Source organism: Callorhinus ursinus, unplaced genomic scaffold, assembly GCF_003265705.2.
Source record: "Callorhinus ursinus isolate GAN/ISIS: 27379988/994484 unplaced genomic scaffold, GSC_fseal_2.0 scaffold12, whole genome shotgun sequence".
NCBI classification, from domain to species: domain Eukaryota; kingdom Metazoa; phylum Chordata; class Mammalia; order Carnivora; family Otariidae; genus Callorhinus; species Callorhinus ursinus.
Genome location: NW_027397074.1, coordinates 46,804,862 through 46,831,188, shown reverse-complemented (window position 1 = coordinate 46,831,188; position 26,327 = coordinate 46,804,862). Strand labels below are relative to the sequence as shown.

The window sequence follows — 26,327 nt, the reverse complement described above, 5'->3', positions numbered from 1 at the left end:
ACATCTGGAATCATATCATATCATATCAAGTAGAAATCATATCATATCAAATAGAAATCATATCAAGTATGCCTGGCAACCACACTGCACACAGTTAGCTTTTGGTTTAAACCATTTGATCTTTTTCATGAGAATTATTGATTATTCTCATCCTACGTACGTGTGTTCAATTTGTTTGACCTCAGGGGCAATCTTTACTTCTAATCATCTGAAATTTTTCTTATGTGTTTTGACCCAACATTTCAGCTCTTTAGTTGTTTTTGAATCCCTGTTCTGTAATCCATTGTATGAACTGGCCTGTTTAACTTGGTTATCTCTGCCTTTGCCCTCTTTGCCTTGATAAAAGCTGTTAATTTTACAAGATATAGCTATTAGTGATGAACAGCCAGTTCTCTGTTAGGTCTCTATGACTTTTCCTTTGAAATCTTCAGAGTCAACATCAAAGTAGACATTGTTTGGCTGTGGTTATTAATTAGCCCATAAACTCAACACATTTGTTATTTTTTCCTCTAGGGCATGTTGAAAGACTTGGTCTAATATCTCACTGAATTAAAAATGGAACACAGTGGGAGGAGTGTGGGCTTTGGAGCTAGATACAGTGGGATATAAATCCTTGAGTAATTACTTATTAGATTTAGTGACCTATGATAAATTGCTTAAATCTCTGAGTCAGGATTTTCGCATTTTTAAAATGGTGAAAAATATTCTATCTTATAGAAATACTGTGGCAGTTAGCAATAAACTATCAAAAATGCGAAGTGCTCGGTCTGCCTCATGAAGGAAGTTCAACAGTTAGAAATGGTTGTTAGTAAAACTTTGCTGGATTTTCTCAAAACCTCTCAACAATTTCAGTTCTTCTTTATTGTAAAGCTGGCTTCTTAAAAATATTATTTAAAAAAGCTATAATTTTTTACATTATAGAAACACTATCAAGGGGACCTGTTTAATGTGATAAAAGATTTCTGTCAGAAGCACAGAGCAGACTTAGTTAATGGTGGTTCCTTGAAAACGTGGAGCAAAACAGGGATGGCCACACTAATGTTGCTATTGAGCATTTTTCTGGAGGTCTCATCCAATGCAATGTAGTATCTAAAAAAGTTGAAGAAGTATCCTGTGAAAATAATTTGACCATCTCTTTTAAAAAATCAAGAAAATCCAACTACAAATTATTAGGTCAAATAAAAGACCTCAATCAGATGTAGATAAAATAACTGTCCTAGGGCACCTGGGTGGCGCAGTCGGTTAAGCGTGTGCCTTCGGCTCAGGTCATGATCCCAGGGTCCTGGCATCAAGTCCCACATTGGGCTGCTTGCTCAGCAGAGAGCCTGCTTCTCCCTCTGACCCCCCCCACTAATTCTCTCTCTCTCAAATAAATAAATAAAATCTTAAAAAAACAGCTGACTTAGACATTGGAAATTAACAAGCATAATAGAGGAACCTACATTCTGGAGAGTTGTTTTTTTTTTAAATTGATAAGTTACTAATGAAGAACTTCAAAACTGATAAAAAGGAAACTGTAAAACTAAATTAAAGAGCAGAAAAACAATGTTTAAATAAGAAAGAAAATACATTATGTTTTTAATGCAAAGCTTCAGTGTTATATAGATGTCAATTTTCTTCAAACTGATCTATAAATTCAAAGCAATACCAATAAAGAATAATGAAACATGATAAGCTGAGTCTGAGATATATGTAAAATAGATATTTCACAACTTTAGAAAAAAGAGTTTTGAAAAAGACAATGTATGCCTTGGTATAGTTCTTATTCTACTAGGTGTTAAAATAGCTGCTGAAGCTGTAGTAATAAAGACAGGGTGGTATTTGTGCAAAAATCACCAAATACATGAATGAAGTTGCGTAAAGTTTCTCAAAAACTAAGCCCAAATATTTATTGAGCACAGTTTTGATTTAGACATGTTGAGTTTCAGGTCCTTATTAGACATCATTGTGGAAGTGTCAAGCGGGAAGAGAATGAATGGAATCGAGAGCTCTGGGGAGAGGTTAGGGGTGGACATGTAGATTAGGCAATCTTGGGCATATCAATATTATAGAAAGACATGGAATTAGTTGAGATCACCTGAAGAGCGAGTGTGAATAGAGAAGTAGTAGGGGCTCTGAAGTGAGTCCTGGAACAGCCTCAAGTTTAAAATGAAGGTAAAGAATTAGAGCCAACAGTAGTAACTAAAATGGAGTGGTCAGTGACATTGGAATAAAAGCCAACAGTGCGAGCATGGAAGCCAAGGAAAGTAAGTGCTTCAAAAGAGAATAGTGAATTGTATGGGACATGCCAAAATGTCAAATAGGATGAGGATAGACAAGTGACCACTGCCTTTGGCAACATGGAAGTCATTAGTGGCCTTGACATGAGTGGTCTCAGTGCTTTGGTGAGGATGGACCACTGACAAGAGTATAATGAAGAAAGAATTCAGGTGAGAAGGTAAGGACACATCTATAGACAACAACATTACAGGGAAAATGACTCAGGTCAAAAAATGTTTTGGGAACTATGGTTCATTTGGGGAAAGAAAAGAATGTTTTTGTTCTACTTTAACCAATCACCTAATATTGGACCAATGAATTAAAGATTTGAATACAAAAAATTTGATCATATTAGAAGAAAATATGAGAATATGTTTATTTCCTTGAAACAGGAAATTCTTTCTTATATAAGCCTCAAAACACAAAAGTTATATAAAAATACTGATTAAGCTGAGTGTATGAAAATTAAAACCTGTAGGATAAAAAGAATCATCATAATGATGTAAGTACTTGAGGAAAATATGGGATTAAGATCCAGATGATAGAAAGTTATCAACAAGAAAATGACAGAAAGAAAAATAGGAGGAAACCCATTCACAGAGTGAAGATTGCCCTGTTATAAAGTCTCTGTCATAGGTGGAATTTTGTCTTCCCCCTTCCCCGCCCCCAGATTATGTTGTTGAAAGTCCTAATCTCCAGTGCCTCAGAACGTGACTGTATTTGGACAGAAGGTCTTTAAAGAGGTAATTAGGTCACGTGGGTGGCCCTGATCCAGTGTGACTGTTGTCCTTCTACAAAGAGGAGATTAAGATGGCAGACATGTGCGTGCACAGAGGAAAGACCATGTGAGGACATGGCACAAAAAGGACCATCTGCAACCTGGGGAGAGGACACTCACTGCAAACTGACCCTGCCAATACTTTGATCTTGGACTGCTAGCCTCCAGACTGTGAGAAAATAAAGTTCTGTGGTTTAAGCCGCCTAGTTGGTGGCATTTTGTTATTGCAGCCAAGGAGACAAATAGAGGAGCAGAGCTATGATTCGGTCCCAGGACTGACTTCTCATGCCATGCATTTAAATATTTAGCCATATTTCTACAATGCCTGTGGTCAAAAAAAAAAAAAAAAGAGCCCCTGATATTCTTGCACCTCAGTATCCTTATGTGATACTTGAAAGTATCCTGGTGAGGATCAACATAGATGGCAAATGTACTTTGGACTGATCTATTTCAACATATATTTAGTTAGTACCTGCTGTGTGCAGTGTACTATGGAGATATAAAGGTAAATCATACACAGTTTTTTTAGCCCTCAAGAAAAACTCCCAAGTATTTATGCTAATGCAAGTTATCATTAACGTGAATGTTACAGCAACCAATGATCATGATGTACTGCATGCTGTTCTTAAATGAGCTCATTTGCCATTGAATTTTCATTATCAATTCAGGCCATATTCAGAATCATTCTTAAATATAGAAACTACTTCCCGCCCACTCTCTCTTGGAAATGCAGCTCAAAACAAACTTCTTTCATTGCAAGCTTACAGAAACAGGGGGGAGCATTCTGATGAATGAAGAACATATTGTTACTCTAACTTTCCATTACAAACCAAGAGGGGGAAATGCTTTAAATCATTTCAGTTTTATAAACTGTAAGACACATGGGGAATCAAAACATCCCATTGATAAAGTGATGTCTGGGCTTCAACATCAACAGTATTACTCATTGTAATCTGTTTATATTACTCATTATTGCTTTACTTAGATGTGGAGAAGATGCTTGAATTCTTTCAGAATTATTTTGCCCACTTTTAAGGGAAAAATCCTTGAACAGAATTAGACTGAAAAGTTGTTGATTGAATAAATATGAATCAGACTTTTAGCTCCAGTCAAATTTTGATTTATGTCAAAGGATTCCAAACTCCAAAGCCGTCCCTTGGCCCCTTTCATTGCTTTGTCAGGCAAGTGCCATTAATTTTCCTCTTGCTTATTTTTTTTTTTTTAAAGGGGAGAGGCTGTGTATCTTGTTCTTTTGATCATATATGCCATCATCATATTTATACAGGAAACACTAAATGGCTAAAGAGTGCTAAATAATTTTATTAGTGTTTGTGGTCTGCAGAATTTTGGCCCCCATGACCTTTGCCCTCTGTCGTAACACTTACTAATGTTACATTAGATGGCAAAACACTAATACAATGAAGGTCACTAATCAGAGGACCATAAAATAGGGAGATGAGCTTCGATTCCCCAGGTGGGCCCAATGTAATCTTGTGGGTTCTTGCAAGTCAAGAGGCGTGATGAGGAGCTGTGAGGACTCAACTGGCTGTTGCTAGCTTGAAGATGGAGAGAGCCAAGTGGAAAGTCTGAGTAGGAAATGATTTTTGCCAATGCCTTAAATGTACCTGGAAACAGATTTTTCCACAGAGCTTCCAGAAAAGAACACAGCCCTGCCAACACCTTGATTTCAGCCGTGTGAGATCCTCACCGGAAAAATCCAGCCACACTGTGCTGCTTTCTGACCTCCAGAACCTTGTGCCAATAAATGGGAGATGTTCTTTGAACCTGAAGTTTGTGGTAATTTAAGGTAGCAATAGAAAACTGATACAGGGGTGAAAACATTACTAAAGAAACTGTCATTCACATACAAAATGCACAACTTGAGAATACTGTTCCCTCAAGCAGTTTTGCCCATGTCATTTTCCTTCACGTGTCCACTGACCCCCGTTTGCCCCTACGCCCTTCAGGGCTTGCTTCCTGAAGTCCACCACTACCAGTTGTCCCTGTCATTGAATTAGTTGTGACACTCATTTTTTGTAGATAGGAAATAACGGACAGGATCTGTGGCTTGTGCCTTGTCACAGTTCGATAAATCTGGAATAAAATTCATGTGGGACTTAATTTTTTATTTCTTATGGGTTGTCATAAAATCTTCTGGGTTCACAGTAATTAACTTGGAAAAGGCAAGAAAATCTGGACCATATTAAAATATGAAGCCTTGAGGGGCACCTGGGTGGCTCAGTTGGTTAAACATCTGCCTTCAGCTGAGGTCATGATCTCTGGGTCCTGGGCTCCATGCTCAGTAGGGAACCTGCATCTCCCTCTCCCTCCGCCCCTCTCCTCCCCCCCGACACCCCCCCCCCCGTTTAAATCCTTGAGGGTTACAACATAACATGGGTTCTGTGTCCAAAGGCCTTAGCAGGAAGGTTGCTTTGGAATTTGGCATGAATCATGTCACTATTTCCATGAGCATGAGTTACCTTTCCTCAGACTACTCTGGTTTTGTTGGGTTCGCCACCAGGAATCATCTTTTCCTTTGTACACATGAGTATTCTCTTGCCTGGACGGAATTCGGTTTCATCTCGAGTATAAACACTTCCAGAGACCCTACTTAGAGCCAACAGAAATAGCCTCAGACTACAGTGTTCCAGACATATTTGTCATTTTAGAAGTTCTGTTCGAAGCAGGGCGCGACAGGCTCCAAGATAGCCTTTTAATCTTATTTTAAAATGTTAAGTTAACTTTGCGTAAGTTTGGAGAAAGAGCTATATTGGTGGTGTGGTGGGGGGGAGGATGGGTAGGTAGAGCAAGTTGAAGCTGATGGGTGGGGACAGGTTACTGGGGAAGAATTTAAAGACATTGCCAAAATGAGAAAAGTATATATGTATGGAATATATCAAGAACATGTGTAATATAAGCTGCCAGGTGATGCTACCTCTGATGGTTCAGGGAACACAATTTGAGAACCTTGGACTACAGCCAATTTTGGTGGCATGGTTGGGAGTGAGGGGGTCTCTTCAAACATCAGTATGCATAAGGCAGAAGGCCAGGTGTTATCTTTCCTTCTGTCTACATATACCCACTTTCTAGTAGGTAGACATTAGATTTTCTGTTACTCTTAGTTCTGGTATTGTGTTAAAATTTTTAATATATATTTTTTTCTATGTCTCCCTAAGAACTTTACTTGGAATTTGGGAAAGAATACAATGAGGGTTTTTAAAGTCTTCGTGTTCCTTGATTTTTGCTTCCTTGAAAAAAAGTAATAAAACTACTAGTTAGCTTTCTCAACCTTGCTGGGCAAGCTACTTCCAAATACCATATCCCCCAGTCTCCTCATAGGGGGAAGGAAATTCCGTCTGTCAGAAAACGTGTATTTGGCAATAGCTTTCCAGCTGCAGGGTGGAAAGGCAGCGATGCAGTGTGTTGTCAGCAAGCTGAAGACTTTGAGAAAGAGACAGATTATCTGATTGCCCTGCAATCTCCCTTTCAGAACTGGCTGACAGAGCTGGAGATCTTTGCTATCATCTTCTCAGCTGCCATCCACGACTATGAGCACACAGGAACCACCAACAATTTCCACATTCAGACACGGTGAGGATGCTGGATGTTTGCGAGGAGGCAGGAGGGGGTAGGGGTAGAGTCTGAGAAGTCAGAAGGGTATCAGCCACCTTTTTTTTTGCATGGTTACTCTATTTTGCGTTTCTGAAAAAATGAACTTTTCAACAAGAGATCATCCTGGTCAACTTCTGTCAAGATTTAGAGTTTGAGAAGCCATCTGCTCCCAATTCTCATACGTTATTCACATCGAATATGGATATCCTTTTCTTCTCTATTCAAATGCTAGCTATTTGTTTCCTTGTATATGTATTGTGCATACTCTACCTATTTCTATTAGGTGGTAGAACAGTTGGCAAAAAGGTACAGATGCCATGTAGACTGAATCAGTGAGGATGGGCCAGGATCAGGGTGTTTCTGTCCACACGTACAATACCTGAGCCTTCTTGCCCTATGACCTCTGGGATTCTGGGGACATTCTTCTCATCCTTCCTGACTTCATCCCTGCTCTTTTTGATGCTTGCATTGCTCCCTGGCAGAGGGCTTGGGGAACTGGGTTGTTTCATGCAGACTGCCTTCACCATAGATAATCTGTGTACCCACTATGATGAACTTCAGAGGTAAACACAGATCTCTGGGGAGGGAATTAAGTATGGGTCCAAGTGCCCAACTCTGAACCTCTTGACTGTAACAGACATCGCTAATCAATTTTCTTTAAACCAAGCTTCGTATTTATCCTTAGTCCTCCACTCAACACAGAATTCCAGGCAAGCAGTACCAGTCATTTGTCTTTTCCATTTAGGATGCAACTTTGTCTGTCCTGTCCTAGCCTAAGAACTTACCCTCTCTTCAGACAATTCTATGACACTGGAGAGACTCTGATAGTAGGGTTAATTGGGCCTTGACATAGTAACTGAAAGAAGTTAGAATTTGGGGAAAGATGGCATGGCTAAGAGGAATAATGTAGCAGGGAGAGATGAGGATTTAAATAAATACTTGCGGTTTCACTTGAAAAAAGCAGGTGCACACGCCAGATAGGTTTGTGTTCATTAAATCAGTCTACATGTATTTAATGAACCCAACACTTAATCGTGGGTTACACAAAAGAAGACAGTATTGTCTGATCTCTGTTCAGATGGGGAATTTCAATAGCATGGCAGCAGACAAAAGGATGTAAGCCGCCAGCTTCATTGTCTACCTCTGGCTTCCTCACGCAGAGAACCTCAGCTGCTGGGAAGCCGCCTTTTGTGGTTCTGTTGCAAGGGCTTTAAATACAGGGAATTCCACAGAGCAGCTCTGTTTAGTGGATATCTGTGAGTGGAATCTTTGCTCTGAGGACGGAGGCTGTGGTGAATAGCACCTGCTGAAGGAAGAGAGGTGGGTGGAGCAACTGTACATGGGTCTTTGCTGGAGACCAGTATCAAAACCCATCTCAACTCAGAGGAAATGGCTTAATTACAGCAACTGGAAAAGAGCTTAATGTCATGAAATATGCATCAGTTGGAGCCTGACTTAACAGATACACTATCAGATCTTTCACCACAGGGTTTGCATGTTTTGTGTTATCTCCATAGGAGTGAGGAAATTCCAGTGGATTCCGTTACGCTTGCTTTGGAATAAAATTTAAGCATTGGTCTTCTTTAATAGAACTTTATTCAAAGCATCTCAGCCCATGTGAGCCCTATACAGAAAATTAAATCCGTAACGAAGTTCTTTGTCCTTTGATGGTATGTTAAGCCTAACACTTTAAAGGTATGCTAGGTATATCCCAAAGGTTGGCCAATGACAGGTACAAATTATGGTGGGGACCAGTGGCCGAACTCTCAGAAGACCTTCCTTTATCCCAACCCTGCCACGTAGGCACTGTGGGGCTCTGTGAAGTCATTTTACATCACTGAGACTCTGCTTCCTTGATGAGAAACAAATAAGCTATAATAATCTAAGTTTTCATTAAATTGACGGTATTGAAATAGTGTACAGCTCTGTGTTTGGTGCAGTGGTCTGAGAGGAAGTGATTAGCAACTGTCTTATAATCCTTATATTCTTAACCCTCACTCTTACACATATGGCCTCCACATGGCAAAATGTTAAGGTCAAGGTACTACCAGAGGAACTTGGCAAACTGTACCTACCAGGTGGTATGTGTTCAGAGCATTATAATGATAATAAATTCTCTCACTGAATAAAATTTTTAAAAAACTTAAAGGCATTCCAGAAAATACAAGGAAGTTTGAGTTGACCCATGTTTTATGAAATCCCCTATGCTACTTGTAGAAATCATTGAGATCTGGTTATGGAACAGCTTTCGGAGAGTTCTCAGTTTGGATAGCACATATTTCACGTTAACATATTAACATTAAAATACCCTACATATATCTATTGATAATTTGTAGTGTTGGTTTTAGCTTATTCGTTGACATCAGGGGCATGGGGGCAAAGATAACTGTTGAACATAGGGAAAAAGATGGTGTATTCTAGCTTGAGAGAGTCACCTGAAAAATCTCAACCGTTTAACATCCTAAATTATTTTGCTTGGCTTTCTGTTCAGGTCTGACCCTGCTATTCTGTACAACGATAAGTCTGTATTAGAAAATCACCATTTAAGTGCAGCTTATCGCCTTCTGCAAGAAGATGAGGAAATGAATATTTTGATCAACCTCTCAAAGGATGACTGGAGGTAAGGATGAGACAGGAGAGAGATTTGGAGCCTAGGAAAGGAACCATGAGGAGAGACGAAGTATGCTGCTTTTGGAGAAATAATACCACTTGAAATGTTTATGGCACCCTTTCTCTCGCCTCCTTTCTCTTCATCCCCTGTCTCCTTCCCTCTCTCCTCCCTACTCGTCCTCTCCCTTTTTTCTCTCTCTCCCCTTTCTCTCTCTTCTCTGCCTTCTCTCTCTCTTTCTCTCTTTTTTTTTAACACAAATATTCAAATATATTATAGGTACTTTGGAAATACTTGCTGCTTGTTACCTTAGGAAACTTGTGTTGCTCTTGTCTTAGCCTCTTAAATCTGAGTTTTTTTCTTTTAACATTCATTTTTTGCTTTCTATTTGTTTTGAACTTCTTTTAAAAATCTTTCAAAACTGTGCTAAGGAAATTATTTTGACACTCAAAAATTATTTCTAACTCTGTTGCCTAAATGATGTTGTGTGTTTTTGAATGAATTTCGGCACACCTGAGTTTGAATATGAACACAATTACTAGTTGCATGGCATTTAGGAAGTTACTTAACCCCTTCACACTGTTGTAAAATTTAATTTCTAGAAAATAGATAATAAAATTTACCTCGTGGTTTGGTAAATTTATAATAATGATATAATCCATTTAAAATGCTTAACACACATTGTGATGTATATAGCAAGCCTGCAAGTCTTTGTAGCTATAAATACAGATCAAGGTGTTTCGAAAATTAGAGGCAAAATCATTTAAATCCTTACAAAGTTCTGAATCTACTGCGATGCAAATAGTACTTATATTTTAATTAAATGATCAGCTGTTCATTGAATATCTTTGTGCTAACCATTAGGTAAAGATTCAGAGAACTAAGCCATACTGAGTGATATGTACATTCCACATGTCATATTCCTAATTAATGATTTCCTTAATCCTTAACCTTCACTTATTCCTCATAAAAAAAAAGCCCACCTAAAAAGCTCAAGCTGATTAGAAATGTCACCACTAATTAACCGATTTTGCTTAGAAGTGGCAAAGAATATAAGCGAATTTTTATTTTCCATTTTTTTACTTCCATGCTTCTCTCTCCATGGGGTATCCCTGAAAGGGAGTTTCGGACCTTGGTAATTGAGATGGTGATGGCCACGGACATGTCCTGCCATTTCCAACAAATCAAAGCAATGAAGACTGCTCTGCAACAGCCAGAAGCGTGAGTGGACCTGTGACATCATGTGTTTTTATAGGTGTTTGAACTGGTATTTGTCCATGTTGTTGCACCTTCTTCAGAGAGCCTCACTGAATGGTCACGTGAAGTGGGGCTGGTGGAGGAGAGAGCATGACAGTTGTACATATCACATACAGATTTTCATCAGGGTTGAAATAAATAAGAGGGCCAGTAACAATTTGCCCCCAGTTAAGAATTTAAAATAATTCTTTGTGGGAAACTACGTAATCAAAGATTCACTCAGTACAGGGGCAACAAAAGTCAGTGAGTGACTCTTAGATTCTTATTGTCTTTTTGAATGATGCAGTCATTCCAGAAATTGTTTGGAGTCTGTTTATGAGGTGTCCAGCTCAATAAGCATGGAGACTAAGCTGATGAATATCCCAGTTGTAGGATGAAATGATGCTTCCCCCACACTTCAGCTGACATGGGGTTTGAGATGGGAGAATGGAAGAGATGAAGAAATTAATGATTATTAAAAACTCTTACTGAGGTTCTGAAAGTTTGGTCATCACATGTTTGGGTCCTTTGGGTTTATAGAGTGGAAAAGCCAAAAGCATTATCCCTGATGTTGCACACGGCGGACATTAGCCATCCTGCAAAAGCATGGGAGCTCCATCATCGCTGGACAATGTCACTCCTGGAGGAATTCTTCAGACAGGTATCTTGTTGTGCTACTCCTCAGGGCCATCAGCACTAGATAGTTTCTGAGTTTTATATTTCAGCAATGCTATAATAAGGCGATTGGCGTTACAATCATTTTCTTTGGGGAGGAAGGGTTCACAGCTTTTTTTTTTTTTTTTAATTTCCTGGCCTCTTGCTCATGGGATGTTTGACTCTTACCTAAATTTTGGTTCTCAGAACATCATGGTATTTCTGTCCTATGCATTTCTGTTTGGAAAAAAAAATTCTTTTTGTCAGTTTTTGTCAAAATATCACCCTTTTACTCCTCATTCTAATGGGTTGACCAAATGGTGGTTGCTTTTGCATCATTGTGTGGGATTAAGATGTTAATCTTTAACTCATAATGATCTGTTACAGTAGATTGGGTTGTTTCTTTTGAGCAGATAAGCCATGTTGTCAAATTCCAAAGTGAGGTGTGGCAATTTGTGGTCAGGAAATCACTAGAAGCTATTGTTTCAATTATATTTAAACGTACTACATCCTAAGACACAAGGTTGTGTTTTCTACACGGGTAGCCAGAGTCTTTAATGAGTAGGCAATGCTTGAAAATTAAATAATAAAAGGTACACAGAAGTAGAGAAATCGGGAAATTAATACATAGTATCAAAACTGATGTCTTCTTTTTTATTATTATTGTTATGTTAATCACCATACATTACATCATTAGTTTTTGATGCAGTGTTCCATGATTCATTGTTTGCATATAAAACCCAGTGCTCCATTCAGAACATGCCCTCTTTAATACCCATCACCAGGCTAACCCATCAACCCACCCCCCCTCCCCTCTTCTTAAGAAGAGCTGCCCTTAAAACAACTGCTTCAAGACATGAGGTCCTGAGATTGAAGGCAAGATGACATGCAGACTGTGGGGCCTAAATTATAGCCGACTCACATCAGTACAGTTAATTCAGTTACTTCTGGTTACTTTAAGAAGGGTGGTTCACGTCCTGGACTGGGAGATCTCTGAGACTGCACAGAATACTACTCATGACCCCAGTCTCAACTTTGTCCCCTAAACTGACAAGAGATGGGCTCTTTCAGTGGTTACTTGATTTTTGGAAGCAAATTACTCCTCTATGATTACTCTTATTCTGTGATTCTGGTTTGAATGGAAAAACTGTAGAAGGCATCTGTATATGTGTGTTTTTTCTTCTGAAACTTTACACAGTATCTAGTGATGAGGTGGGACCAGAGTCAGCAGCATATTCAACAAAGTCCAGAAGACCCTTTATTAGAGTTTTTACTCCAACTGGTTCATGGGACTAATCAAATCCCTCTTCTAGTTCCCAGTGGTCTTATCTGTGACTTGTGTTTTAGGAGGTGGTGGCGATGGTGGCTGAGGGGTGGGGTGGGTGGGATTTAGGGGAAGGTTAGGCCAGATGTTTCCTTAGGGTCCTTCCGGCATTAAATGTTCTACACTTCCTTCATACTGTCTAGGGGTGCACATCAACACCTGTACACACACATGCTCCCCTAAGCTGTTATGTGAATATACCATCACCTACCCTATTCTGCATATGGCTGTTTCCCCTTGCAAAGTCATTGCTTGGTCTCAGACTTCTTCTCAAGGAGAGCCCAGTGGTGTGCGAGGAACTAGAGCTGGACAGGTGGGCCTTGTCTATACAAGAATGACTCTGCCATTTTTCCGGAAGCTATTTTTTTAATATTAGTGAGAGGATTTTCTGTAAATAACCACTCCCCATTATCATATGCTTTCTTTAATATTGCTTGAGCAATAACACCCCCTATGGCTGGGAGTATTTAATCTATAGCCAAAGGAAGGTGATAGCTAACTCATGTAAGTTTGAGGTATTGAAGTGATTCCTTCTTTTAATTGTGAGTGGATATGAGAAATTTCTTAAATATGTGCACATTTTTTCCCATAAAGGAAAACTTGTTTGCAAACACATATGCTTGAATTGAATGAAAAGGTGCTAGAGGCAATGTGAAAATAACCTTATTGAATTTCTTGCCTATTGGGAATGGAATGTTAGCTCACTGGACTGGAACTATTTTTTAGTAATTATGATTCAGTAAATTATTTTTATTGACTTAATATTTTAACCCAGATGCCATAAGCCATTGTAAGTAACCCATGTAGGAGAAATGTTGCCTGAGCGCTTAACTATAGATTTTAAATCGGACAGTTCAAATGGGAAAGCTCAATGGGACTGTAGAGCCTTTGAAAGTATTACATTTGGAAGTTGGGTTGTAATTCAAAATAGGGGCATAGCCTCAGTGCTGATAGACCACACCTTCCATACTTTGCTAAAAGAGTAAGTTACATCTTCAGTATTATAACCATATTTTACAAAATCCAAGCTGTGGCCTTGGGGTGCTTCTCAATGAAATATTGACTTTAAAGAAGTATAAGTTTGCCTCTTTGGTAAATCCATGCTATATAAGTCTTGAGGTTCATTTCCTTTATATTGCTGTTTATTTTTATATTTTGCAAACGTCCCTTACAATTCTTTTAATATCTTCTGTGTCTGTGGTTATTTCCCCATTTCTAATTCTCGTTTCATGTATTAGTGTTTTTCCCCTTGCTTCTCTATGAAATTGGCTAATCATTTGATTATTTTGTTTCCATTTTATTTTATAATACCTTAATTGAAGTTTTCATTTTTCTAATTCATTTCTTCTGCTTGAGTTTATTTTGTTCTTTTGCTAACTCCCTGAGTTGGATGCTCAGTTCACTCATTTCATTCTGCCTGTTTAGTATTAGAAAATATAAGGCTAGGGGTTTGTCTTTTTCTTATGAATCTCATAGATTCTGATATGCAGTATTTTCACAATCATTCCTTTCTAAATATTCTGTAATTTTGGTGTAGATTTTTCTTTTACCCAAGAGTTGGTTCAGATAGAGGTGTTTATTTATATAATTTTCCAATGGTGGACTCTTTTGCTTTCTAGTTTGTAATTAATTTGTGGCTTGTTGAAATTCGATCAAAGAATTTTTTCATTGTTTGGATTTTATTGTGAATCATTTGTTACCTACTATATAATCAGTTTTGTGAATGTTTACTGCTCTTGAAAAGTAGATTTATTTTCTACTAGCAGGGTATAGAATTCAAACAATACCCCACATATCTACCTTATGAATTATGTCATTTAGGTATTTTATATATCATTTAAAAAATTTGATCTATTGTGGGATGACAGATGTTTCTATTTTTTTTTCTTTCTACATAGTGTGAATGTTGATTCTATGTTATTTGGTTCTTGGATATTCATAACTATTAGATTGTCATAATTTATTGTACCCTTTATCATTATAAAGCCTGCTTCTTTGACTCATCTAATGTTTTTACCTAGAATTCAAATTTGACTCATTTTAAGGATATGAGCCTTGTCTTTGCACAGGTTTTTACCTTTAGCCTTTCAGAGATACTTTTGTTTGGGTGTGCCTTTTAAACACTGTATATAGTTGAGGTTTTTTATGAGGCCATCTAAGATTTTCTCTTATTATTTGAAATCAGCTATATTCGTATCTATTAAAATGAAAGGAATATTTGATCTTAGGTACCATCATATTTTATATTATGCTCTCTCTTTTTACAGCTTCTTCATAAATAGTTCATTATAGTGACAGTGCCATCTGCTTTGTTCTATATTTATTTATTCTGATGACTTGGGAGTTTTATATTATGTTTTTTGTTCTTCCAGTGGCTAACTTGATAATAAAAATTTTACATCCTCAATTTATTTAGATAGCATCTATTGCCTCCTTGTTATAAAAAGTAGTAAACTTCTGCTTCCTCTCTCCTCTTCCCCAGCACCTGATTTTAGTAGCTTTTATTAACTTGTTTAATTCTTGTAGTCTGTCCTTTATTATTTAAATATAGCTCTATTTTTAATATATCAGGTTTAAATGATATATTCTTATCTCCAACAGGTAAGAAAGCCGGCGTTTATTTATTACCTCCCAACACCATTCCTCATTTTCCTTTCCATAACATAACTAACTCCTTGTTACTATTTGTTGGCTATATTATGTCTAAGTTGTCCTGATTTTTTAAATGGGCCTTCTATGGCATGTACTACACGCTGCTTACAAAAGATACACCCTAAACAATGTGACTCAGAAAGGTAGAAAACCGGCGAGAGCATAATTTTCTAGTTGTTCTTGTCTTGATTCTACTCAATGTTGGTACTTTGGCCCTGGTTGATCATCCATTGGTTAGCCAATGTTGTTCCTCGGGTGGTTTCTTCTCGAAGAACTAATGAAACCACATTTTTGTGTACTTGCCCATTTTTCTACTGCTGTTTGCTTGGGTAAGACATTTTTTTGATCAAACTTTCTTTCCCTGAGGCCTTTTTTATATTTCACTCAAATGTCTTCTACCTGTGAATATTGCTATGGAGAGGTTGGAGGCCCTGCTGTAATTATTTTCATGTCTAGGTGATATATCTTTATGCGTATGTGCCCTAAAGGATTATTTCTTTATCTTTGAAGCCCACTGACATTACTAGGGTATATTTCAATAATGATTGTTCTTTAATAGGTTTTCTTGGGAACTGGCTTGTTCTTTTCTTCTATAGATTCCAGTTACATTGATTACATCTTTGAATGCTTTCCTTTTCCATTTGTTAAGTTCTCTTCTTTAGGGAAAACAGTTATTCATACGTTGAGTCTCTTTTGTTTCTCTTCCATGTCTACATTTTTCCTTTAGGTCTCCATGAACTCTTTGATCAGTGGTCTTTGTTTGGCCTGCTTTTTACATTCCTGACCTCCATGCCCCTTAATGTGTTTTCATCAAGAATAACTCTTGTTTGTGCCGCTTCCGGTGCAGTCTTCATTTATGCAATCATTCTGTTTTTCTCTTCCATATCTTTCCTGAGCTCTGCTAGCTCCTATTTCCCTGAGCCCTTTTCTTGATAATTTCAGGAATTTCTTTCTGTTCATGACAATATGTTTGGTCATCACTTGGTGGCACTGTTTTTTCTGGTGTTTCCTGTTTTTTTGTTTGTTTCTTCCTTTCTTCCTTTTTTTTTCCTTTTTTCATTTGATATATGTTTTCTCAGGTTTTTTTGTTGCTAGTGATGGTAGTGCTGCTGCTTCTTCCTCCTCCTCATCCTTCTCCTTTTTCTCCTCCTCCTTCTTCATTTTATTATTATTATTATTTACTATTGAATGAAATGAATTTATTTTTAAACTATTTGCAGGAGGTATGTGCCAAGGAGAAACCAAAACAGCAATATTCTAAACCAGCCGAGATTCTTCATGGTTTGTTATGAGGCTTCTATGACGTGAGGCGCGCGCGCGCGTGTGTGTGCGTGCGCGTGCATGCGCGCGCGCGTGTATGTGTGTGCGTGCGTATGTGTGCGCGCGTGTGTGCGTGTGTGTGCGTGCGTGCGTGTGTGTGTGTGTGTTAATTTTTATTTCTTCCCAGACAGCAGGGGGCAGCAGTTGTAGGGCTGTTTACAATTCGGACTCTGCCATCCATCATCCTCTTGCCATGTCTATGTGTTTCCTCATTCAACTTCTCCTTTTCTACTATTCCTAGGGACTAAATAGGGCCCAGGGTAGCTCCTCACACCAGAGAGAACCAGGAGAACGATGCTCTTCAAGTTTTATCTGAGATCTGGAGCCATAGGCCTTTTTTCTGGGGCTCTTTCCTCACCCCTCTCTGGTAGTCACCACATTTGGCAGCCGTTCCTCATCTAGTTTGATGTGAGAGTACAGATTTTTCCTAGCATTTGTGTTTCTGTTTCTTGCTCTCCTGTTTTGAGAGGATAATTTCTGAGAAGACACAGATGTCTTCACTATATTATCTTAAATCCAAAATCACAATAATTTCCTTATACTTCCTATTTGTAACTTCTTCCCCTGGGAAAGAAGAGTGTACACTGCTGTGTTTGTTTTTGTTTTGTTTTGTTTTGCATGATGCTTTGGTTACCCTCCCCACTCAGATACTTTTTTCTTCACTCTACCTGAGAAGACTCACTTGAGATGTCACCTGCCCTGTGACCTTACAATATGGAAATAATCTTTGTTTTTCTTGATTGGCTTGTTGCTTATATATAGCTGCTATAACAAACCCAAAAATGAATAACGACACGCATAAAATGGAAGTTTATTACCCACTCATGTAAAGCACAGGACAAGTGTTTATTGATTGGCAGATAGTTTACAATCAGCAGTGATTTTAAACCTAGACTCTACGTGGCTTCCATGTTGCTTGTCTACATCAAGCCAGCAAAAAAGGGAAGAACGTGGAGAAGTAGACATAGGACATTTTATATGCCGGAAGTGTGGTGGAGATACATCCCCTCTCCTCTCGTTTTATAATCTAGCACTAACTGGCAGATATCCTGGGAAATGTAGTATAGCTGTGTGGACAGGAAATAGAGAAGGAAAAGGAGGGGGGCTTTATGACAGCTAATGCCTAATTGCTCCCCCAGCTTGCCTGTCATAAATGTCCGTGTAACCAAAGAACTTGAGTGTTTCTAACCAAATTCATCTCCTCATTCATTCAACAAAATGCATTGTGCTCCTTTTGCAGATTGACTACATGACTTTATTAGTCTTAACCCCTATGGCAGGAATAATAGTTATTTATTTTTCTGCATTGTCCTGGAAGAAAAAAAATGAGTTAGTTAAAAAAAAAATCTGTTGTGCTGAGACTTTTGCCCCTCTTTAAAAATATTGACATCTTCAGTAAAAGGAAAGGATATGAATAATTCCACACAGACCAGTAGTTATAGAGTCTTATAATATCGTTTCAATCTAGTTGAATTCACCTGTAGAATTACATCCTTCATTTTACTTTCTGCACATTTTTTTTCCAATTCATAAATGTATCCGTCCTCCAAAGGAAATTCAATGACAACTATTTTGAAATAGGCATTTAATAGTGGAATCTACTCAGCTCAATTAAATCCAAAAGATATAAGTGATGTGTAGATGTGGTATGGACAAGTCCATGGGATAAGAAGTTATTTAATAGCTTGTACTTTTTCAGTAACGCAATCCAAATTAATGCTTATGCCTTAATAGTCAAGTGGTTAGTGTTCACCACCTCTTCTTCTAGACCACCCCATTAAAATATACCAAAAAAACAACTTTTATCCCTGCTTCATAGGCAATAAGAGTGGGTTTTACTTGCTTTAGCTGGGCTACCCTGCTAAACCATCGACACAATAACAGTTTATGTTATAAATACTCTGCCTTCTCTTCATCCTGCCCAAGTAGAAATAGCTCAGGAGTAAATTATTTTTATCATGCCACTTGAGAGATAGTGTAGCACTCAGCAAGGCGTACTCAGCAATGGAGGGGCTATTGTGTCCCATGGGAACAGGAAAGTGTGCAGAAGGAACTGAGCCACTTCAGGACTGTTCCTGAGACCCTTGGATGTCCCCAGCACCTATTGTGACCCCATCATTCAGCTTCCTCAGACGCCCATTCCTTTTCCTTCCTTTCAGTAGATGTTCTGTGTGTGTGTGTGAGAGAGAGAGAGAGAGAGAGCCAGCATCTTTTCTCTTTGGTAACATGCCTTAGAAAGAAAAAGCATTTAGTTTTTGAACCTGGTCTAGTTTTTGAATGTTGTTATTACTTTTTTGTACTATTGATTTATTTATAATATTTATTGTCATCAGAGTGTATTTGGTATAACAAATTCACTAAATGTTTCTCAAATCTTGACTTAAATATTAGAGATACCCAATATTAGAGAAACGATAATAGTTCTTTTATTTATTTACATTTATTTCTCACTTAATCCTCATCATAACCTGATACGATAGGGGTTATTATTCCATACTTTATAGAACATAACACTGAAATGTAGAGAGGGAAAATAAACTTCCTGTGATCACACAGCTAGAGGGAGAAAGGCCAGATTCGAGCCAAGGTCAGTAGCCATTAACCTGAACAGATTCTATCCTTTGTAAAATGAATTAGCACAACTTTACTACTGTGAGAAGGGTGCCATATTCTCCCTTTCCTCTAGGTGTGTGACTAAAGTATAGAGCTTTTGGTCCAGGTTTTCAGCCCTCATTATTTAGACTCTCCATAGTACTTACTTGTCATAGTGATGCTTTTTGGTGAGATTGAGAATATATTGACCAGAGAATTATTATTGTCTAACTTGAGAAACACAAGCAGTTATTTACTCTGTTTCTTTTTTGGTCCACTTTCCATTATGCGCTGAGCCCTGTGCTTAAGACCCTGGAAGCACTTACTCCAGTTGTGTGTAGCGTTAGGTAGCAGCACTGGATCAATAAATCCAAATCAGTCCAGTTTGAATTTGTGTTTTGGACACTGCCCACAACTGGGGCTGGGGCTTCACTGGCTGAAGAAAGGCCACAGATTGACACGACAACTCGAGAACACACAGGAATTCTGACTGCAGTGTTGGCTCTAGGCCACAAGACGCAATGGCTTTTCTTATTTTCCTCGGGGGACCTTTTGCTGCCTGATGAGGCTTTCTATACAATACCATGTGCCTTTGCACTTGGATGGAATGATTGGACCCCAGAGGGCTTCAGCTTCTTGGTGTCCTTTATGCAGAGGAGCAGGCCCCAAAAGGACTTCTTACATATGTAATTGTAATAATTATAATAAAGACCAGTGGCCTTTGTGGCAATTGAACTTGCTAAATAAAATCTGGGCAACTTCGCCTACTGATCTTAATTTACTGTGACCTCCTGTTTTTCTAGGGTGACAGAGAAGCAGAGCTGGGGCTGCCTTTTTCTCCTCTGTGTGATCGAAAGTCAACGATGGTTGCTCAGTCGCAAGTGGGTATGTGTTGACAGCCCTTTGGACGGAAAGAAAAAACAGAGAGGGGTGCCTAGAAGTAAGCTCAGATACTCCCAGTGATTCTTTTAGCTGGGAACCTGGCTTCATTCTGCTGTGCTGTGCTCATGGCTTTGGCTGGTTGGGTTGATGGAGCCACTCTGCCCATCCTGCCCCCTGAAATGTGGCTGGTTTGTGGGAAGATTAGACAGTGCTGCTCTGTTGTCTCTATCATTCCCCACTAAGAGCAAAAGGGGCCTCAACTTCCCAGTGCAATGACAAGAATCAGTGGCAAGAAGCCCATTCTATTTCAGCCTCTCCATTCTGCATGCAATCCTGGAAGTCTCCCTGGCATCATTTCTCTGCCCTGTTTCCGGGACAGTCCCATTTCCTGGATTACCCTACTTCTAGGAATGGCTCATTTTAAATGTTTCCCTCTTTTTAGAAACCTTTTAGCACTTTTTTTTTTTTTTGGTGAAGATAATTTTGTACTCTAATAACCGTAATATATGTGCATTACAAAAATCCTCGGATATGAGAGAGGGTACCAGTATCACACATAAATTAAATATCAGCAGTGCTCTTCACTTGGAAGAGTCTGAAATCATTCAAAAAATAAATTCAACAAGGATTTACTGAGTTTTTTTTCCACTTGTATTTTGAGAACTCATTCCTTTTTTTCGTGATAGTATATTGAGTTTCTGTTAGGTGCAAGGCACTGCTAGGCACTAAAATAGATGTTATAAAAAAACTAATACAGATTATATATGGCATCTGCTCCCAAAGACATTGAACCAGGATTGGGCGATAGACAAAATGTTAGGAAACAAAATCTATTTGAGTGTTACAGTGCTAAGGCAGAGTTCTGTACGTGGCACAATTGGGTACAGAATAGAGTGTGTGGACCATTAGACTCAGAAAGACTTGTTGAAGGGTAATATTTGAGTTGGAGCTTAAGAAATAAGTGGGTAGTATCTAGGCAAATGGTGTTGTTGGTTAGAGGTGTGTAATGGGTGGGTGGAAGGGCATTCCAGATAAGGGATTAGCATATACGGAGCAGGGAAATTTAAAACAGCTTAGTATGGTCAGGGCATTACAAACAGCTCCATATGGCTGGAGCAGTGGGCAGAGAGTAGGATGAAGTAAGTGACATGTCTGAGGAGAAAATCAGGGCAAAGCTAAAGAATTTTAAGTAAGATTTAAAAACATAAATTGATGCTTTAGAATAAGAGTCAGCAAACTATAGCCTGTGGGCTAAATCTGGCGTACTTGGTCCTATAAATGGTTTTATTACACAGCTAAGCTCATTCATTTGCATATTGTCTATGGCTACTTTTACACTACAGTGACAGAGTTAAGGAGTTGTCATAGATTTGGCCCACAGAACCTAAAATATTCACTATTTGGCCCTTTACAGAAAAAGTTTGTCAACCACTGTTTTAGAACGATTTCTCTTATCGGTAGCTGGGAGGGTTTTGAGTAAGACTAGAGGCAAGGAAATCAGCTGGGTGCCCACCTCAGTCATGAAAACCATAAAAGCATTTGCACCAAACCCCATATTTGCTTTGATTGGTGTTTCATTTCCTTCCAACTTTCACATGGCTGTGTAATAAACTACCACCAGTAGTTCTAGTTCATATATTTTCTACTAATGTGTCGCAGAACACCTGGGTATTTTTGGGCCATTGAGACAGTGACTCTAGTCTAACATCAACTATCTCCCCAACATGTGATATCTCAAAGTTCCAGTTCCAGATCTGACTCCTCTTCCAGGTTCCAACCCTGTTTCTTCCAGTTCTGCTCACCCTTTCCCATCTGGATGTGTCCCTGGCACCTCAGAGTCAGCAGATCTAAGACTGAGCCCATCGTCCTTTTCCCCGGCCACAGCTCCCCCATCACCCTTGGGTTCTCTGCTTTGCTGGGGGAGGTCTCTGACAATTCCCACTTAGAGGCAGTACCGCCCACCAGCTGTGCTTGCACCTCTGCCTCCATGACACCCCCACCTTACACTGGCACTGGGTCCCGCCTCCTCACCTCTCCTTTGAGCTGTCACAACAGCTTCTCAAATGATTTTCCCAGCCTCAGCCCCTCCTGCTCTCTCCCTTCATGCCCATCTTGCCAGATTAACTTTCCCAAAGAACACTGAAAAATCTAACTGTGATGCTCCCCAAACATCTCAAGGGTCTTCTAGCACCCATCTAGGTCCCACCCAATTCCTTAGCCAGACCCTTAGGAGCCTCCCTTCCTGAGCTGATAACTACCTGCCTTCCCAAGCTTTCCCACCCCAACTCTGAAAAAATCCTTAAGCCCCAGTCAATCCTCAGACACATCCTGTATTTTCTCCCATCCTTGTCACTTTGCCCATTCCACCCCTTCCACCTGGAGTGAAGAGACTTAGGGCTCAGCTCAAACATCACAACCTCCATAAAGCTGTTCACAGGCCTCTCAGGGTGAGGGAAAATATCCTCCCTCCCTCACCTTCCCAGGGACCTTCTTTGGGCTTCTCCTTTGGCCCTTTCCATATACTCTAGGGGTCATTTCTGTGCTCAGTTAATCTCTCTTATAAATGCCTTGAGGGTAGGCAGGTTGTGTTTTACGTCTTTGTCTCTTGTGCAGCACCGACCACAGCATTGGTTACCTAGTGGGGGTTGAATCTGTGTTTCTTCATCGCTTGATTGAGCTGGATGCTAGAAAGTCATAGGAAAGTTATTTGGAGAGATGGAACTGACTCATGATATTCAACTCAAGGAATATGTTAAATGAATAAAGACCAACCTCCGCTCTCTTTATCTGATCTGGAGCTCCTCTGTGGATAAATTTTAAAAGAAAGATAAGACTCATCAGTTTCCATAGGAAAATATGGAAAGGCCCAGTTAACATGTAGTTCCTCTGAGGTGTTGCTGTCTCTCTTCAGGTTTTATTGATTTCATTGTGGAGCCCACCTTCACTGTGCTCACGGACATGACTGAGAAGATTGTGAGCCCTTTAATTGATGAAACCTCCCAAAGTGGCGGGACAGGACAGAGGCGTTCAAGGTCAGTGGAGAAACCCGAAGGATGGGGGTCAGGTGAGGACAGAGTTGTTCCTTTGGGAGAGATGGGGTATTTCATAATGCTGTTTGCCCTCCCTCTCTTGTAAGGGGGTGTCTGCCTCTTTCTTTTTCTCAGAGGAGTGGAGGCTGGACAATCTGTGCTCTCCAGGCTGGCCTGGAAGGGAGTGACCAAGATCCACACCACGACTGGTGGGTTTCCAGGGCTGGTCTTCTGCCCCGTTCTCTCTTTTGGTGCTTTTGCTCATGGCAGCACCCATCACAGCACTTTGACCTCCTGGCCCCAGGCAGTCCTTGCTCCCCAGACTGCAAAAAGAAAGTACCCCTGATCAGAATTCTCACAAGAAATGAAGCTGAATTTCATTTCTAGGTTTAGGAAGAGAATGAAGTGGAGGAAGGAAAAAGAACCTGAAAGCTTTAAATCACCTCTGACATAACTTCATTATATTGAGCATAGATAAGTAGCAGGCTCCAGAGTCAGATTCCAGGTTAAACATCCCAATTCCATTACTTGGTAGCCATGCCATCTCAGGTGAGTGGCCTCAGTTTCCCCATGTGGGCTGTAATACTTCTAGGTTGGAGGGAAGATTAAAGAAGTTATTCAGTCTATATTAAGCCCTTATAACAGGGTCAAGCACGGAGGAAGTACTGACACTTAGTCTTTATTAGTGGTACCACTGCTAGTCCTGCTGCCCCTTTCCCGCTTGTCCATGTAGAACCTGGGGCTTTGATATACAGGAGAAAGGAGAGAAATGGAATTTAATGGGAAAAATAAGCAAAGAGCAAGAGAGGGAGTAAATAGAAGGGAAGATAGGAAAAATATTAGGACAGTGGCGTCCTGGGGATGGTCAAGGTGAATGGACCCAGTGAGGGCTGCTGACATGGAGGACAGAAGCCTTCTGCCTGAGTCTCCTACCCCATAGCTCTGCAAGCACCGGGCTGAAATGTATCCTGCTTATCTATTCAGCCTCGGTTGTGCTTGTCAGTGGGTTTGCATTCATGTTGGTCACAGCGCTAGCCACCTGGAAGTGTGTGATACGTTCAGGTTTCCCAGAAGGTGACACTTCCTATATATGCATAGTTGCCCGTGTTTAAAACTTGAAGTAATATTCCTTTAAAAAATGCCTTTTATATGACTGTTTCCCACAATCCCTAGGGTATCTGTGCCTCTTCAGCTTCCCCTGGGAACATAAGGAAAACTTCTTACTTTGGCCTTGGGGATCCTGGGGTCAGAGGCACGCCAGTATGGGGGATGGAGGGTTTGGAGCTGGAGAGAAAGAGGTACAAGTGGCTGGGTAACTTAGAAAAGTGGTCAGTGTGGAAGCAGGTGGCTGCACTGGGAAACCAAGTAGAAGCCCAGTTTCAAATTAGTTAATTTCAGAGAGTTGAAGACAGAGAATTCATGTGAGGGAATTCTAGTCATATTGAGTAAGAGGATACCAATCAGTGAAGAAATATGGGGAATAGTGATACTCATGAGGCTGAAACCTTGATGTTTTTTTTCCTGCTGAAAACAGAATTTGTCACATATGGAAAATAGGAATCGCAAACTTCAGGACCCAGGAATTTCGCAATACAACTTGAGGAGTGTTAACCACTCCTTTCTTGGGCTTGCTCATTGGCATACATTATTAAAATACTAACCTTCCTCTTTGGTGTGACTTTTTGTCCCCCAGTTTGAACAGCATCAGTTCGGCAGATGCAAAGCGATTGGGCGTGAAGAGCACTGGCTCAGAAGGAAGCACCCCCATCAACAGTTCTGTCATCCCCGTTGACTACAAGAGTTTCAAAGCCACTTGGACTGAGGTGGTGCACATCAACCGGGAGAGATGGAGGGCCAAGGTGCCCAAAGGTAACGTGCTACTGGGAAATCTTCCAGGAGATCTGTCTAAACCCACTTAGAAAACAAGGCATTGCTGATTTATGGGTATTGCAAATGAAGCACTATCTCAGGATCTGGATTCAAATGGCTGACTGGTAGGAGCCACTGTCTTTGGCTCTTCATTGTATGTACCACTCAGGGCATAATAGAATGAGGCAAGCCCCCACTTCAGCATGACATTTGTGCTGACTAAATTCCTCTTGTTGGTATAAAGATCTTGCAGTGGGTGGGTGTTGTTCTTTCTTGGTTTCTGCGAGACCACCTGGTCATTCTCATTTCTTATCATGTGACACAATGATGAGGCCTTAATTTCTTCCTTTACCTAAAGCAAAGCCTGACCAGTAACCACCTCCGCCGTTACGTTGGTATAGAAGGAGCTTTAATATCCTTGCATGCATTTTTAGCCCCCTTTCATGTTCTCAACTTCTCTTCAGTCATGACTCAGGCTAATCTTCTGAGATGAATGTAACTTGCAGGCAAAATTCACTGAGGCCAACCTCAAAAGTCAGATGAGAAAATTCATGACTCTTGGTACTATAAATAGAAAAGACTGAAATCCGTGCGCTTCTTGAAAGCTGAAATCCGTTTGCTCATACACATATTCGTGTTTCTCAAACTGGTACTACACGATCCTTACGTACTACATGTTCAGCCTGTAACCTAGGGAGGAACGCGTACCTGAGATAAGGGTACGATGCTGTGGCATTGGATTCCAGGGAGAGATGCAAACATAGATGGCTCTTGGAGCTCAGCGAGGGGGCTGACCCCAGTGGGGTTTGTGGAGGTGATCCTTCAACAATAGTCAGTGTTTGTTAACATCTACCCAATGCCTCCCACGTGCCGAGAGTACAGAGATAAATCACAGACATCTGGTCCTCAGAGCTCACCGTCTCCTGAGGGCAGGGGGCATTCGCACAGAGTTTCCTTCAAGGAAAGAAGGAAGTTCAGTCAAGGATTTGAGCTTGTCACCATCACCCACTGGCCCTGGGCCCCAGGGCCTCATTACAAGAAAGAAGAGTTGTATCCTCAAACACAACCCCAACACTTTCATCCACCAGTGCCCACACAGCAAGTTGAAAGAAGCATGGTAGTGGCTGGGCAGGACATGTTCTGGCTCTGTTGGCCCCTCATACATCAGGGGCTGCTTCTTGTGTGGTAGAGAAGAGACCACCTCACTGTTGCAGTTATTCAAACGCCAACCACTGTGGCTTATCCACAAAATCCAGGCCAAGTGACTGTTCATTTCAGGTGGGGCCAAAGGTTTATATTTATGGTGCTTTTAAGGCATACTTGAGCCCTTATCATTTTGGGAAAGATGTTGGACCCTGAGCTACGGAGCCAATACCTCTTCCATATTTTAAATGTAGCCTGCCCTGGGACGACTCGGTGGCTTAGTCGGTTAAGTGGCTGCCTTCAGCCCAGATCATGATCTCAGGGTCCTGGGATTGAGTCCCACATCGGGCTCCCTCCTCAGCAGGGAAC

At 40.1% G+C, this 26,327-nt stretch overlaps 1 protein-coding gene across 9 annotated transcripts in view; it reads left to right on the top strand.

Moving 5' to 3' along the window:
* PDE1C (phosphodiesterase 1C) overlaps positions 1–26,327 on the top strand; it is a 648,442-nt gene that overhangs the window by 557,727 nt on the left and 64,388 nt on the right. For all 9 annotated transcript variants that reach the window (XM_073899034.1, XM_025873104.2, XM_073899041.1 and 6 more), the window contains 7 exons: positions 6,528–6,628; positions 9,141–9,269; positions 10,377–10,478; positions 11,034–11,154; positions 19,839–19,920; positions 22,829–22,949; positions 24,640–24,815. In XM_073899034.1, coding sequence (XP_073755135.1) covers positions 6,528–6,628; positions 9,141–9,269; positions 10,377–10,478; positions 11,034–11,154; positions 19,839–19,920; positions 22,829–22,949; positions 24,640–24,815 — 832 coding nt within the window. The remainder of the gene's footprint in view (positions 1–6,527; positions 6,629–9,140; positions 9,270–10,376; positions 10,479–11,033; positions 11,155–19,838; positions 19,921–22,828; positions 22,950–24,639; positions 24,816–26,327) is intronic.